This window comes from Leptinotarsa decemlineata, unplaced genomic scaffold (assembly GCF_025532065.1).
Source record: "Leptinotarsa decemlineata unplaced genomic scaffold, Ldec_3_MD MMD2_tig00001019_RagTag_RagTag, whole genome shotgun sequence".
NCBI classification, from domain to species: domain Eukaryota; kingdom Metazoa; phylum Arthropoda; class Insecta; order Coleoptera; family Chrysomelidae; genus Leptinotarsa; species Leptinotarsa decemlineata.
Window position 1 is genome coordinate 5005172 of NW_027412557.1, and position 16815 is coordinate 5021986.

At 37.5% G+C, this 16815-nt stretch overlaps 2 protein-coding genes and 1 non-coding gene across 3 annotated transcripts in view; 2 read left to right on the forward strand and 1 right to left on the reverse strand.

Moving 5' to 3' along the window:
• The window catches only part of Epac (Exchange protein directly activated by cAMP), a 757111-nt gene that overhangs the window by 10367 nt on the left and 729929 nt on the right, over positions 1-16815 (forward strand). The gene's annotated exons all lie outside the window — the stretch shown is intronic.
• On the reverse strand, positions 3246-5063 carry LOC141482358 (uncharacterized). Its single transcript, XM_074175457.1, has 2 exons — positions 4342-5063; positions 3246-3486 (listed from the first exon to the last, which is right to left on the reverse strand). The coding sequence occupies exons 1-2, from the start codon at positions 4517-4519 to the stop codon at positions 3359-3361; spliced, it is 306 nt and encodes a 101-aa protein (XP_074031558.1). The 5' UTR covers positions 4520-5063; the 3' UTR covers positions 3246-3358.
• On the forward strand, positions 15670-15776 carry LOC111516375 (U6 spliceosomal RNA). The gene has a single exon (XR_002723664.2). It is a non-coding gene; the product is annotated as a U6 spliceosomal RNA (small nuclear RNA).

The window sequence follows — 16815 nt, forward strand, 5'->3', positions numbered from 1 at the left end:
GGATGTAACACCACCAACAATAGAGGTAGACTTCTTGAAGAAGTAATTGATGCAAATGACCTGATTATTCTGAACAACGGCGAAAAAACTCGCTTCGATTCCTTTACAGGCAATTCAAGCGTCATAGACCTTTGTATTTCCGACCCCTCCCTACAACCACAAATGGAAATGAAAGTTCTCCCGTACTTATATGGCAGTGATCATCACCCAATTCTAATTTCATCTCTCCTAGGACTTGAAGCTGAAGCCTACTCATTTCAGAAGTGGAATCTGAAAAAAGCAAACTGGGAACTATACTCCACTGAAATGGACAACAGACTAGGTCAGCTCATCACACAAAATGATATAGACCAATGTGTAGAGGAGTTCACGAAATTGATTGTTGATACTGCAAACATATCGATTGGTAAAACACGCCCACTAAGAAATAGAGTACTTGTACCGTGGTGGAACTCTGAATGCAAACTGGCCATAAAAGCCTCGAAACATGCTTTCAATGTATACAAGAGGCACAATTCAACCAAAAATCTCATCACCTTCAAAAATCTAAGAGCAAAAGCCAGATGGATCGTTAAAAATAGTAAACATAATTCATGGCGAAATTATGTTAACTCTATTAACAGTACAACATCCCTAAGTTTAGTCTGGGATAGAGTAAAACGCATAAAAAATTGCAGAACAAACAATTGTATGACAATAATTGAAAATCAAGGGGAAAATCTGACGTCAGCATCGGCTATTGCGAATAAATTCGCAGATACTTATGAGGAGAGTTCCAAGAGTTCAAACTTCGCTAATTCATTTTTGGAGTATAAATTACTTGAAGAATCTTCAACGCCATTATTGTATGTAAATGATAACGAACCTATAAACTCAGAAATCACGCTCCAGGAATTTGATGAAAACTTGAAACACATGAAAAACTCAGCTGCAGGACCCGACGACGTACCAACAATTTTTCTTCAAAGACTCACAACCAGAGCTAGGCATCATCTACTCAATTTGTTCAACAAAATATGGACAGAAGGAGTATTTCCTAAGAGATGGTCGGAAGCAATAGTAATTCCAATTATCAAACCAGAAAAGCCTAAATCAAATCTCCATTCTTATAGACCAATTTCTTTAACGTGCACCATGTGCAAACTTCTGGAGAAAATTATTGTCAGGAGGCTGAATTGGCATCTAGAAACACATTCATTACTCACCTCAAAGCAAAACGGCTTCAAAAAAAATCGATCAACTTCCAGGTCAATTTAATTGACCTGGAATCATACATAAACGAGGGAACAAACAAAAAACCATTGCTGTATTTTTTGACATTCATAAAGCATTCGACATGACTTGGAGATTTTACATCCTCAAAAAACTGAATTCTTGGAACATCAATGGGAACATATTTCATTTCATCCAAAACTTCCTGAGGACAAGATCGTTCACTGTGAGAGTTAACGGACACCTATCGGAAAGTAAGATACAGGAGAACGGGACCCCTCAATCAATGACGCAGTCGAATATGTCCATAGTTCTTTAAAAACCAGCTTATATGCCGATGACCTAATACTCTACTTACGAGGTAAAAACACGAGAACCATTCAAACCAGACTCCAAGAAGCAGTTCATGGTATAGAAAAATGGCTAGATACTACAGGTTTCCAGATAAGTCCGTCTAAGTGTAAGTGTATACTTTTTTCAAAAAGGAGAGAAGAATTTAAACCCACTCTGAAACTTTACCAACAAAATATTTCAGCAGCTGACCAAATAGTCTACCTAGGAATGATTTTGGATAAAAAATTAAAATGGGAAGCTCATTTGAAACACGTCAGACACTCTAGTCAAAGCGGCATCAACCTCCTGAAGACTCTCTCTAACCATAGATGGGGATCAGATGTCCAAACATTGTTACTTTTATATAGAAGTCTTATCAGATCAATTATTGATTATGGCTCCATTGTTTATGACAGCGCAACTAGATCCACATTGAAGATGATGGACTCGATTCACAACACGGCAATAAGGATAGCTTTAGGGGCCTACAGAACTACCCCCACGGAAAGCCTGTACTGCGAGTCAGGCGAACCCTCATTATACCTGCGAAGAGAGTACTTGAGCTTATCATATGCCGCAAGGATATCTGGAAACCATAATCACCCCGCTTACAACAATGTATTCTCCAAGAGATTCAATAATCTTTATGCCAGGAGATCACGCATCACACATCCTTTTTACCAGAGAATCAATTTATATATCTCTAAACTTTCCCCAAACTATTCCTTTTCAACCCATTAGAAGGTTCTAGCCATTCCTCCCTGGACGATCAAATCTCCAATATGCAATCTCAACCTAACTAGTTTTGACAAATCAGTTACTCCACCGCAGCTAATACAATGCCATTTCCAAGCACTCTTATCGAATACCCAATATACACTCAAATTTACACCGATGCATCAAGGTCAGAAGAAGGAGTTGCTGCAGCTTTTGTAACATCTAACTCGTCGCACAAGTTCAAAGTCAACAAGTTCGGAAGCATTTACAATGGGGAACTCTTCGCTATTCTTCAAGCTCTCAAACATATACTAGAATATGACATACAAAATTCTTCAGTCATTACGGATTCATTGAGCGCAATTATAGGTATTCAACAAATGTATTCGGATAATCAAATCCTAATAAACATCAAGGAAGCAATATATGCAATATCTAGAGAAAATAAAAACATCATATTCCTATGGGTACCATCACATGTCGGAATCAGAGGAAATGAACTTGCAGATAAAGCAGCTCGTGAAGCACTACGAGATCAAAACATGAATTTCGAAGAGGAATTAGAATATGGCGATCAAAAAGCTTACTTTAAAAAGTTATTGAAGGACTCCTGGAATTCCAGATGGCAGAACTCACAATCGAAACTAAAAGAAGTAAAATCCACTATAAAACCGTGGAAAATTACACCCCAAATCAGATCCCACCAAGTTGTTCTCACACGTCTTCGTATTGGCCACACCCGCTACACCCACGGACACTTATTGAAGAAAGTGAAGTAAGACTGTGCGACAGATGCCTAATTCCAATGAGTGTGAAACACTTTTTAGTTGAGTGCCCAAAGTTCTCAGTGCAGCGTCAAGCATTCAATCTAGATCCTGACTTATCTTCAATTTTAGGCGAAAATTGTAAAATTTCAAATCTAGTGAATTATTTAAATGAAGTTTTCAAAGATCTCTAACTATGTAACATATGTTTTAGTCTCTGCAACTTTTTTTCTTAAATAAAAAAAAATACATCATGAGCTTATATAAGTGAGATATTCATTCAAATAAAACTCTTTCAGTGTATGAATATTTTTTCCCAACTCTTATCCTTTTCAATTTTCTTGCCATAGTCCTGTTCGCACGACCTTTGCTCCTGTCAGTTTTTCAAAAGATTGAATTCCATTAATTTCGTTCTGGCGTCCCCATTGAATTTGTTTCACCTTTATCAAATCATAGCTTCCTGAAAATAAAATTCTGTGAGTTTGATTATCAATATATGGAAAAATGCCATTTTTTTTTTCGAAAATTCTTTCATTGAAATGAATCATTTAATGTACAATATGTGTAGAAGATAGGAATTACAATACTTCTATGAAAAAAATATAATAATAAATTTTACAAATAGTCTCTGTTGATATACATGTCATGTATATCATTCAGGGACGCTTGATTCATACACAAAAAGGAAGAAATAGTCAATCTAAAACAGCTAATCCACTGCCTACATAGCGCAACAGGCACTGAATCATATAGAAATTGCTTTTTTACTAAATTTGTATACTGAGCATGATAAATCAAAAAGATAGCATTTATAGGAAATATCTACACAATAAATCAAAAATAGAGTCTGAAATGGATGAAACTCCTATGAATAAATATTAATATGCATATTTATTTGTGAAATTTTTTGATTTCAGACGTATTGTATCCTATTTTTTTGGAAAAGGAAATCTCAAAAAACTGTTCTTTAAAATTCATTCTATCCACAAAAATAGTAAAGTTTCTAGATATGTGTAGGAGGCTTCATAAACTACACTTGACAAAATTTTTTGCTTGTTAGACCATTGCTAGCTATCTCTACTCTTATTGTGAATAGAATACTGATATTATAGGTTGCTGACTATCTTATGGAGCAAGTTTGCACTTATAATATATATCGTCATTGAAGCTTAATACTTAAAAAATATTTCAACCTATTTTTGAATCAAGAAAAAATAAAACCGTTCAAAATTAATAAATGTGATAAATGAAACTGTGATACAAAGATCAGTGAAATTTGAAAAAAAAGTATTATTGATTGTTGAGAATGTCTTACCCGATAATTTTTTGAACAATGATGGAGTATATCTCTGTCTACGGGCCGCCTTCAGTATTTCACCAAAATTGGAGTAAGTCAGTCTATGTTTTCTACTGATGAGCCATGCTTGGTTGTCAGTTTGTCCCTCCGTTTTCTGAGCAACTTCCAGAATTTTATTCTCTTTAATGGCTAGCATGCTCTGAAAAAGCCCAGTTTATTTTGGCTTCTCTGATAATCTGCTGATTGTAAAAGCTCCTCTATGTCTACAGTCAATGTTTCTGCTTCAATATTTGGGTCTTCCTGCATAAGGCACAATAAACCACAACTGCTGTTCACTGTTTCTAAATTTTTTTTGGATCAAATAAATTCTCAGTTGTTATTTCATTTGGTTCTTCGATTTCTGTTGCTCGAGGAACCCACATACACGCCACATCAGTTCTTGAAATATTGGAGAACGCATGTAATAGCACACAAGCCATATGATGGCATACAAATTGTCCTCTGCGACAGGTGCAGGTACAGGCTTTCAATTTCATAATTAAACTTCAGTAACAATTGTAAATACAATAATTCAATAAACAATAGCAGTTTCCAAAGTTGAGTGGAATAGATATAGGCACATAGTTCATGTTATTACTGAATCCAATTCAGTTGAAAGTTGTCACACAGTCATATTTTTGTAGACATAATCTAAACTTTTTCTGTTTGCAACTAAGCAACTACTTTCAATATATTCTAGTACCATTGTTTGAAGCAGAACAAATCTAATAGGTGAATACCTACATAAAATTGCCATAAATATGCTTCCGAACTCACTCAATAAATAATTAAATTGTCTTGATTAGAATAAATTATTGGTTATGAATAAAAACTCACCTGGATATCATAGCTCTTGTCACTCATGCTTGCTTTCACTTTTCCCTTAATGATTTTCAATCCTGCATCAAAATTGCACATTTCTAAATGTCCAGATGAAAGACTCTGTTCACCTCTCTGTATGCATTTCAAATCGTCACGAAAATAATCATTGATTGCAGATAATTTTATAATATTTGACATTGTTACTTCAGATTACAAAGTGATTATTACTACTGGAATAGAAGCTTGTCTGAGTTTAGTTTGGAATATGAAGCTTCCTTAAGATTACTATGAATTTATATTGAAAATTTTTTGCCAAAAAAATTATCCTATCAAATTTGTCTATTTCTAGTCATGTGTGTCGAAATAACCAATGAAACCATCATTACACTGAAAATTTTTTGCCAAAAAAATTATCCTATCAAATTTGTCTATTTCTAGTCATGTGTGTCAAAATAACCTATGAAACCATCATTACACTGATAACTACCCATGGATAGTTTTCACGGGTAGTTATCACTTATGTCATGACATTGCTAAGCAACCAACACAATAAAGTTGTTTGACATTTCAGTAATTCAATTTATTTCGAAAATGTCACTTCCTCGCTTTGGTGTTCAAAATGATGCGGCAATTGACAAAATCATTGAAAAAAACAACAAAAAATACTGTCAATAGTAAAAAATACACTTGGAAAATATTTATGGAGTTTTGTGACGCCAGAAAATATGAATTGGATGGAAATCGTACTCTCGAAGAGCTTGCATTAATACTCAAGGATTGGGCGATTAATATGAGAAAAAAGGATAGCACAGAGTTTAAGGAGGCTACTGTTAAAACCGTATGGAATATAACAAGCAAATTATTACAAGAAAAGTATTACAAGGAGTATAATATCATGCTAGACCCCTTTAAAAGTGTTGCATTCAAACAAGCGCGGAATGCACGCGACGCAGCACGAAGAAATTTACAAACAGATCCCACTAAACGCAAAACAAGCTCAGTACCATTAACTTCAAATGAAATGAGTAAAATTATAAACTTTTGGGATGAAAATACCCCTATAGGACTCCTACGCAAATTTTATCACATAGCAGCGGTGGAATTGGCTCGGAGAGGTGGTGAAGGTGCTGCTTGCTTAGTTGATTATTTTCATATCGAAAAGGACAACAATGGATCTCCAACTAATAGGATAGAATATAATCCAATTTTCAGTAAAACCTGCCAAGGGGGTTCAAAGAACTGCGCCTCTAGCAAATGGTTAGTTCAAAATAGTGATAACAATGCTTGTCCTGTCAGATTATTCATCAAATAGACTATTTTTAAGGCCAAATCGTCACTGGAAGACAAGAAGCGATAACTGGTATGACAATATGCCTCTGGGTAGAAATATAATCAACGGATGGACGAAATCTTCTGCTGAAGCAATTGGCTTGGATACGAAACAGAGGAAAATAACCAATCACTCTAATAGAGCAACTGCAGTCAGTCAACTAGCTAAGAGTGGAGTTCAAGAACAGCAATTGTTGAAAATTACTGGGCACAATAATGGAAATTCCATAAAACCTTATTTGAATATTGATCAGGAACATCATAACCAAATAATCAATAGTATGCGTGGAAACACCTATGCAGTAACCGAGGCAAATACAGCAAGATCAACGGAATATCATTATACGAATTGTTCTTTTAATAACTGTGTGTTCAATAAATAATTTTGTTCGAATTGCAAAAAATTTTCTCACCGAATATCCCTCGAACATTGATAAATAACTCATAATTTTATCACAACTTCCTCAAGCACGTTATATTAGGTAACATCCCTCCGCCTTCGGCGTCGGGATGTTACCAAATAACGTGCTTTCGAAAACTGTGATAAAATTATTTCGTTAGTTATCAATGTCCTTGGGATATTATAGCTGATAACTGAATAGAATGGATGAACGTTGATTAAGTTTTCGGTTAGTAGTGTAGTGGGAGCGGAATTTGTTGACAGCTGTAACGTTACGTTTACCTGAATTGATCTACGACAATAGAAAATTTATTGAACATCACTAGTTTCATTTCATTATAAAAGGGAATTTCAATGATGTTCTGACATTGATACATTTAGAAATCATGAAGGTATCTAGCTCAAGATGTTTAAGAGCTAACATTCATTATATACTTGTGTAGTTCCATATTGAATTCAAACCTCCATAAGGTCCCCATGTAAAATTTTTTGAAGTTGGACCTCGCGCCAAAAGTAAAACCCTAACCTAACTAATATGGTCTATATTTGAATGTCTATCGTGGAGTTCTCCGGCAGGCATTGATCAGACCCTACAGTGTAGGGACGATAGAGGAGAGTAAAATGTAGAGAAATTTCATTTCAAATAGATATTCATTTTCTTGATTATTTTTGTAGCTCGTTTGAAAATAACATTTAGCGTTGTTGGAAATGAACGGATGATGATTAATCAATAACCCTCCATTTGCCCGATAACCATTATCGTTTAATTCGTTCGGAAAATGAACCAATTACCACTCGATATTAAAATGTTCTCTGGATTGATATTTATTGGTACTAAACGTGTTATTATCCGACCAAATATTCCCTCAAACCAACTTTTCATAAAATCCTCGATGAAATAGCTCCATCCTTGCTCGATTTTATAGGTATATTCTTCATCATAGCTTTACTGAAAACAATAGTGCTTCGTGAAAATTCAATTTTACGATAACGTACCAGTGATTCAAAGTTTGATATGAAAAGCGACCGGCCGGCACAAAGTGTGAATTAAAATCAGTTCGTTTTTATGTGAGGGTCCACGCGTGAAATTGGAAATATGACCGAAATTTCATCAAGGAAAATTGACTTTGGAAAACATTGATAATTGTGTTATGAAAGTGGTGCTCATTAAATGGACATATTTGCCGAGAGAAGTTCATTCACAAATGAAAAATGTATGTCTCGTTCATAGGGTAGAGTTATGTAGTCTGGGTCACAAGATCCAATTTTTGGAACTTCTGTCCAAGGGCTCCGAAAATTATGATCCAGGGCTCATTCGATTCGGAATGACATCTTGCAACTTTTTGCAGCGCTGAAAGCGGGCGATACGCGTCACGCACGCGCTGACCGATACGGACCTTTCAACAATAAAATTATTTCAACCCATTAAATATCATTATTGAGAAAATCAATCACATACCTTCTAGACACTTCTATAAATGAAAATCCGAATTTTACCGTGATTATCTCTGTATCTGTAGAGTAGGGAGGGTGAGTGTAAGCCCACGCACTTAGGCCACATGTGACCCATTGTACATCCTCCCGAGGAGTTGTCCTCCTAGGTCGTCGTCCATCCTGTCCTTTCCAGGAAGGTGGACAGGTCGCTGGGAGACATCTCCTTTATATCGGCAGGTGTAGGCCAAGACTCGCCGAACACACACTCTCTTATTGACGATAACTCCGGGCACTCGCACAGGATATGCCTGACAGTCTCATCTTCCTGTTCACACATCCTGCATAGAGGTGTGTCCACTAGCCCCATATTATGTAGGTGTTTCCTTAGCTGACAGTGGCCAGTCAGAAATCCTACTGTAAGGCGTAGATTTTTCCTGGTCATCGCCAGATATTTCTTCGGCGCCAGCTTCCCAGGGTCGCCCAAGGTGATCCTGGCAAGATTACATCCTTTGATTTCATCCCATCTCTTTAAAGATTGAGCATGGGTGTAACATTTGACTAGTTCCGCAATTGTCGATGTCATCAGGCCGTGGGTGCCACTTGGTCCTAAAATTCTTAGTCCAGCCGCTTCCTTGGCTAAAGAGTCGGCAATGCGATTACCTTTACTCCTTTCGTGCCCTTTAACCCACCTCAGGATAATGTTATTATCTACCGAGGCTTTGGCTAAATCTTGGTGGCACTCTAGTGCTAGTCCTGAAGTAACACGGTGTCTGTTCAAGGCTAATAGTGCTTGTCTGCTATCAGTGCAGATTGTAATGTTTTTGCCAGAAATTCTTTTCTTGGTTATTTCTTTTGTGGCGATTGAGATACCAGCCAGTTCTGTTTGGACCACGCTGGTATTTCTTCCCATTCCCCATTTAATCCTTAGGCTTAGTGATCTGGAGTACACTCCACATCCTGAACCTTCTTTGGTTTTTGAGCCATCTGTATAAATCCGTATTGCATTTGTAGCATCTGACTCTGTGTTCTGCCTAATTTGTATTTTGTAGGGTTTATTAAACACAAACCTGGGTTCAATTGCATCACTTGTTGCCTGCAGCAGAGGTTGCGCAGTAAGCGCTTCCCGCCATAGGCCCAGCCTCAATCGACCCATTCCTACTTCTAGGTTTACACCAGCCGTGTGCAATCGTATCATGGCCATTAACGCAACCTCCTTAACGTACAGATCCAGAGGGGTCAGACCCGTGATTAATTCCATTGCCGCGGTTGGTGTTGTTCTCATGGCTCCTGTGATGTTTAAACAAGCCAGTCGCTGTATTTGATATAATTTTTGGATGGCCGTTGCTTGTAGAACTTTCGGTCCCCATGCAATGGCTCCATACGTTAACATAGGTCTTATTATTGCAGTGTAGATCCAGGCGACTACACGGGGTGAAAGACCCCATGCGCGTCCCACTGTCCTCCGACATTGCTCATAAGCCACGTATGCTCTTTTTGCTCTGCTCTGTAGATGAGAGTTCCATGTTAGCTTCTTGTCGAGGATAATACCAAGGTATTTCACCTCTTCAGAGAAGTTCAGTTGGCTTTTGAAGATTTCGGGAGGTTTTAAGCCCGTTAAACTTCTTTTCCTGGTGAAAAGGACCATCTCAGTCTTCTTGGGATTGATCGACAGTGAGTGTTCCTTACACCATGTTTCTATCAATTTGAGCCCATCCTGCGCTCTATCGCACAGTGTGTTTACAAATTTGCCGGTCTGCAAGATAACTATGTCATCTGCGTATGCAATTGTGTAGAATCCATTTTTGTTAAGGTGATTAATTAGGGTATCCAGAACTATGTTCCAGAGAAGGGGTGATAAGACCCCTCCCTGTGGACATCCCCTCATGACCAGTCCTTTAACTGTGATGTCTTCTACATTAATACTTATTGCTCTGCTAGAGAGCATCTGGAGTATCCATTCTCCTACTACCAGGGGTACATTCCTGGAGTGTAGTTGCTGGGTAATTGTTGGAAAGGTTGTTTTATCAAACGCTCCCTCAATATCTATGAATATACCTAGGGTGGATTCTTTGTTGTCCAATGATCTCTCGATTCTGCCAACCACATGGTGAAGGGCAGAATCAGTAGACCTTCCCGGGGTATATGCATGCTGATTTGGATGAAGTGGGTTGTTAACAAGTACTTCATCTCTTATGTACCGCTCACATAGCCTCTCCATGGTTTTTAAGAAAAACGATGTGAGACTAATTGGTCGGAATGCTTTTGGTAGGGTGTAGTCCATCCTACCTGGTTTGGGTATAAATACTACTCTTACTTCTCTCCACTTACTGGGAATATACCTCAGAGCTAGAGAGGCTCTGAATATTCCAACCAGGTGTGGCATAAGAGTGTCCAGTCCCCACTGAAGTAGGGCTGGTCTTATACCGTCAGGCCCTGGTGACTTGAAGGGGGAAAAGCCCGATATAGCCCATCTTATTTTGTCCTCATCAATTACTGTACTAGCATATTGCCAGTCATATTGTGAGGGTGTTATTGGTACATCCGTCCAGTTCGCCGTTCCAGGAAAGACAGAACCTGGGAAGTGAGTTTCCATAAGAATCTCAGCACTCTCCTGGAGGTTGGCGGCTTTGTCGCCATTTTTCCTCGTCAGGATGCCGATAGTCTTTTGGTGGTCATTTGAGAGTGCCTTCTGTAGCCTAGAAGCTAGTGGAAAGTCTTCGACTGCCTCACAATAGGCTCTCCAGGCTTCTCTTTGTTTTCGTCTGCAGACTTTTTTGAACTCTCTGAGGTTGGCTTGATATATAACCCAGTCCTCTTCGAGTCTTGTACGTTTTGCCTTGTTAAAGGTCGTTCTCGCTGTCTTCCTGAGGTGTTCCAATTCAGGGCACCACCATGTGTTGGTTGTGCCATGCGTTTGAACCATCCTCATTGGACAGGATTCCTTATAGGCAGTGTCTATTTTGTTGTGGATAGATACTGTGTACCTTTCCAGTTCTTCATTGTTGCCAGGAGTCAGGACCTCTGTTTCCCGCAGAGCTCCTCTTAAGAGTCGATTGTAGAGAGCTACATCCGTCCTCTTCGGGTCACGGGATTTCACAGTAGTCCTGAGATCCTGGCTTACCGTATAGGTCAGCCAGCGGTGGTCTGACATAGAGATATGGTCCGAGACTTGCCAGTCTTGGATTTTGTTTGATATTTCGGCTGTCGTGAGCGTGATATCTATTAACGTTTGGCTACGGGCATTAATAAATGTTGGCTCCGTGCCTCTGTTCAAGATTGTTAGATCTTTCTGTATTATATATTCGTATAGTGACTTACCTCGGGCGTTGATATCCTTGCTGCCCCAGCTCACGTGGTGAGAGTTTGAGTCGCAACCCAATATGAGCTCCACTCTCTGGTTGAGGCAGTGGTCCACTAGTACTTCCATTTCTCTGGTCGGTGGTAGGGTGGCTGCATCTGAAGGGAGGTACACCGATGCGATTATCAACGCCATATATTTGCCTTTCCCAACTGGACATTCAACTTTGACCGCAGTGAGATCTGAGGTGCTGAATTGTGCCATCGGAAACGCTCTGTATTTCCTAGGAACGTAGACAGCCGTCCTAGGTTGCTGGTTGCTTGGTAAGCTGAAAATTTGACCAGTTAAACTACAGAAACCAGTAATTTTGGTCTTAATTATCCAGGGCTCCTGGATCAAAGCTATTGCCTCCTCCAATACATCAAGGTGGCGACATAGTGTTGCCGTTGCCGCCTTTTTGTGTTGGAGGTTGCATTGTATTATTTTTACTTTTTTTCCAACGTCCTTGCCCATGAGACAGTTGTTGGATACAAAGTTACCTTTAGAGGTCCATCTGCTCCCCTGCTAAGGGGGAGGTGGCCTCGCTGTTTTTGGGTGCCTCCTCCGTCAGGTCATCGAATGTCATCTGTTCAGATGCTTCGACTTCCTTTTCGGGACCCATGGTGGCCTTGGGGTCAATATCCACTTTAGGTGGTTCAACTTCCAAGGACCTAGGGTCTTCAGAGGTACCCTCTGTTTCTTTTATTGTTGCCCTAATAGTCAGTGAGGTAAACGCGTAGCTTAACCTCATTGACTTCTTCTTCAGGACAGCCATATCATCTTCTCCGATCCCGAAGACGAAGAGGTGTCCTTGTGGGTTCATCTTAACCTCATGATGGAAGGTGCACCATCTTGCTACCTTCAGGTCAGGATTCTGCGCCTTTAGCCGACCCAGCACCCTCTTCTTTTCACCGGATGTCGTCTTGTGGACGTCCTCCGGGATCCAGAGTGAGGCTTTGGTAAGCTTCGGGAGCTTATCCACACTGACGACTGCAAGTGATGCCTCCTCCCATGGCTTAATATTCATTGTGGCTTTCTTCAGCCACTCTAGCGTCACGTCGTCATCGCAGACCACTCTGATGATTTCACCGGAGTATGTCCACGACTTGAACGTGGGCGGTTTGCTGTTGTTGCTGGAGGCGGAGAAGATGATCTTGTCCAGCTCCTCCAACAGTTGTTTTTTGATGAGACTCTCTCGTTCTGCGGTAACCTTACCGTACGGGTTAGTCTCATCTATGATGGCTACCTTGAGGTGTCTCAAGGCGGCCTCCACGAAGGTTTTGGAAGGTGCAGCGACATTTCTGTCGCTGCGCAGCTTCTTCAACCTTCTTGGGGTTCCCTCCGTGGAGGTACTCGCGTGAGGGCGCTTTCCTGCGGTGGCAGCCGGTTCCTTGCCTTTTTCCAAGGCGGAGCTCTTGGCGCCCTCCGCAAGAGGTGCCCTTGTTGTTGAGGATGGAGTGGGAGAGGTGGAGGTTACCGTGATTATTTTATTAGATATACTTTAGTTTATCAACTATCTATCAACTTTAGTTTATCAACTAATTTTCACAAGTTTTGAATTTACATAAAAACCCTGATAATTTTTTAACTAAAAACCTCTAATTTTTTTTACTTCTTGGAACTTTTTTCGAAAGCCTTCAAAAAAGATTTCCGTTGGAAGAATAGAAAAAAATATTTAATAAAGAAGGACGTTAAAAAGCAACAAAAAATTAATAAAAGCAATGCAATTTTTTCAATATTCAAATTTATTCGTATTCTTATTGCATAAAAATGATTTTTCATAATTTTTAGCTTCATTTGTTTATAAGATTTTTGATTTTTTTGTGGGGATTTTTATCAGTGATGAATATTATGACTTTAAAAACAAAAGCGTTCGGTAAATTTTTTTTTATTGCTTGAAAACGCATTTGTTTATTAACTATTTCCTTCGCTACTAAATATCAATATTGAGAAACGATTTTTTTTGGTCATAATTTCTATTTCCCTTTGATATTCTGAAAAAACGCTTTTTTTCATCAATATTTTCCTCATTTATTTAATAAACAATTTTTTAAACAAAAAAATTTCAACGATAAGTATGTCTTTTTTCAAATACTACAAAAAACAAAAACAACCATGTGTCAATTTTTGTGTAAACATTCTTTCTCTATTTTTTACAAATATTTTTCTATTTTTACACAAAAAGTGGCACATGGTTGTTTTTGTTTTTTGGTAGTATTTAAAAAATATATCGTAAAAATTCTTTCGTTCAAAACAAATTGTTTATCAAATAAATAAAGATGATATACATTAAAAAAAGTATTTTTTCAGAATATCAAAGGGAAATAGAAAATATAATTAGAAAAAATCGTTCTTTAATATTAATATTTGGTAGCAAAAAAAATTGTTACTCAACAAATGTCATTTCAAGCAATAAAAATTATATTTATCACTGATGAAAATCCCCCTAAGAAATTTCAAATTTCTTGTAAAACATACATTTGTCTATAACAATTTTTCAAACAAATAGAGTTGAAAATTATAAAAAATTATTTTTATGAAACTTCAAATAATAAGAATACGAATAAATTTGAATTTAAAGAAAATTTTTATTGCTTTAATTGAATGTGTCAATTTAACGTCTTTGATTATTTTTTCAATTTTTCCAACGGGAATCTTTTTTGAAGGATTTCAAGAAAAGCTCCAAGAAGTGAATTTGAGGTTTTTAGTTTAAAAATTATCAGGATTTTTATGTAAATTTAAAACTTGTAAAAATCAGTTTAATAACTAAAGTATATCTAATAAAATAATCATGGTAAAATTTGAATTTTCGTTTATTCAAGTGTCTAGAAGGTATGTGATTTTTTTTCTCAATAATGATATTTAATATAGTTAAAATTATAAATACTGGTGATAGAGTTCCGAGAGAAGGTCCTTTTTTAGTAAATTTCCACATATTAAAAGATCTTTTTTAAAATTTCTGATATCTTTAATATTTTCTGAGATATTTGTAAAAAATCTAACACCACTTTTTTCATTAACTTGTTTATAACTTTTGCAATTTTTTCGAGCCCCTCTTGAAATTTTTCAAAAAGTTGCTAGAGGTCATTCCGACTCGAATGAGCCGTGGATCATAATTTTCGGTGCCCTTGGACAGAAGTTCCAAAAAATGTACGACAAGATCAGAGGCTGTTATAGTTTATAATTGCAGTTTTTTGAAGAAATCAAAATTCAATTAAATTAATGCATTTCTCACAATATAGGGTTGACATACAACGATACAACCTGTATTCAGTTATACGTAGAAATGATTCACGGTATAAATTAATAGAGCAGGATGATCCTCGATCAAACCAAAGCGAAGATCATTTTCTCAAGAAGTCGGGCTGATCATAGAACGAGGAGTAAGGTCCACGAGTTTAAGAGAAAATACCGATTTATAAAAACGCAGAGATATAAATTGGAAACATATTCCTAGAACAGGGGGACAAGGTAGTATTAAAATAACCCTAGATGAACAAGAAAAGTCATTCCAAATTATATAGGAGATGGAAAGCCCACTACTTGGTCACCAACAATATAAATAATTTGGTCTGAAATGTACAGTTGAATTCGAGAATCAGACCATTTCTCCGCTGAGAAATCTTTCTCCTTCAACAATGATAACGATGCTCTCTAGTGGATACGCCGGAATCAAGCAGACGGGTTATCCGGGACGAAGTAACACGAAGAGAGGAGTAATATGTTCTACCATGTTGTACAATTGTGCAAGACGGGGAGATCAGTGTGTTGTATTTTTTTGGTGTTGTGCCTCTTTCGGAAAAGAACCCCTCAATGTTGTACAATTTCAAATCTGTTCGAAGAGATGCAGAAATTCAAATCAGTTCGTTTCCAAGGCCAATATAAATTGTGAATTGCAGAACAATATTTTGTTAGACGAGAGTCTCGCAACAGTTGATATAAGGCTTCCGTGTTTTGAAAGGAGAACTTATTAATACCCCACTCTGTACTCGCTTTGGCGGTTTATATACTTATATGGAAACAATACAGAGAAGATTAACATGTTCTCTGCGCACGGATGACACGCAAAATTATAAAATGTTTTACATTTTGCCAAGGCTCGCGGAAAATAATATTTTAATGCTAGTCTGGCTTTGCAATTTTCAGAGAAACGTTTTAAAAGTGTTGTGAACTGTCAGAGTGAATTATTTAACTAGATGGTCATGTAAAGTTGGTGGCTGAATAATGTTTACGCCAATTGGAGGTTGGATTGAAGACGGATTCCCGCATCATTCATTCCGAGAAAAGCAAGACAGCAAACCCTTGGTATAGGTCTACGCCGGTTAAAGGCCGGGTTAAGTACGGATTTCCACATCTAACAAGAAACGCAGGATTAAAAACTTGCAAAAAAATATAACCAAAAGTAGAAGGGTACGGGGGACGAATCCATTTATCTCTACCTCCCAGTTGGGTAGGAATATGACGAGATCGAAGCCCCCCAACTAACCTTCTAGTCTAACCTGATGATTCATATTGTTCTTATATATAGTTAAATGCTGAAAATATCTAAATTACTAATCTAGACTTTCTATGCTTTCGTAAAGCTCTTACGATAATTTCGAAAAATTTGTAAATATAATAATTTTTGAGAATTGACTTATGCGCAATAGCACAACTATTCAGAGTTTTCTTGTTCGAAACACAAGAATTTATTTATTGAAATTCAAACACGCGCATTGTATTTGATCTCCCCTCTTTAGTAACTAAGCACGATGTACTGAGTGGGCCAAATAGGACACTTTTAAAGGAAAACTTCTGTTTTCAAACTAGATAGATAAAATTTGATGGCTGTGTCAGGGGGTCGAATTTTATGACAAACTCAATGGTGAAAACCACATTTCTATCATTTTTTCTGAGTTACAGCATGATTCTCGAAAATGTGCATTTTCGCAAAGTTGCCGTAATATTTTTCGTGTCAAAAATTTCTTGTTCCTATGAAAACATTTTCGAAGCACTTTTTTACGTAAAATTCGATAGTGTAAAGAAATAATTTTTCCAAATGAGATATCAATGGTTATTGATGGAAAACTATTTTTTCAATAAGACACCCTGTATATTCCTGCACATTTCAATAGAGCTTAAAATAACTCTT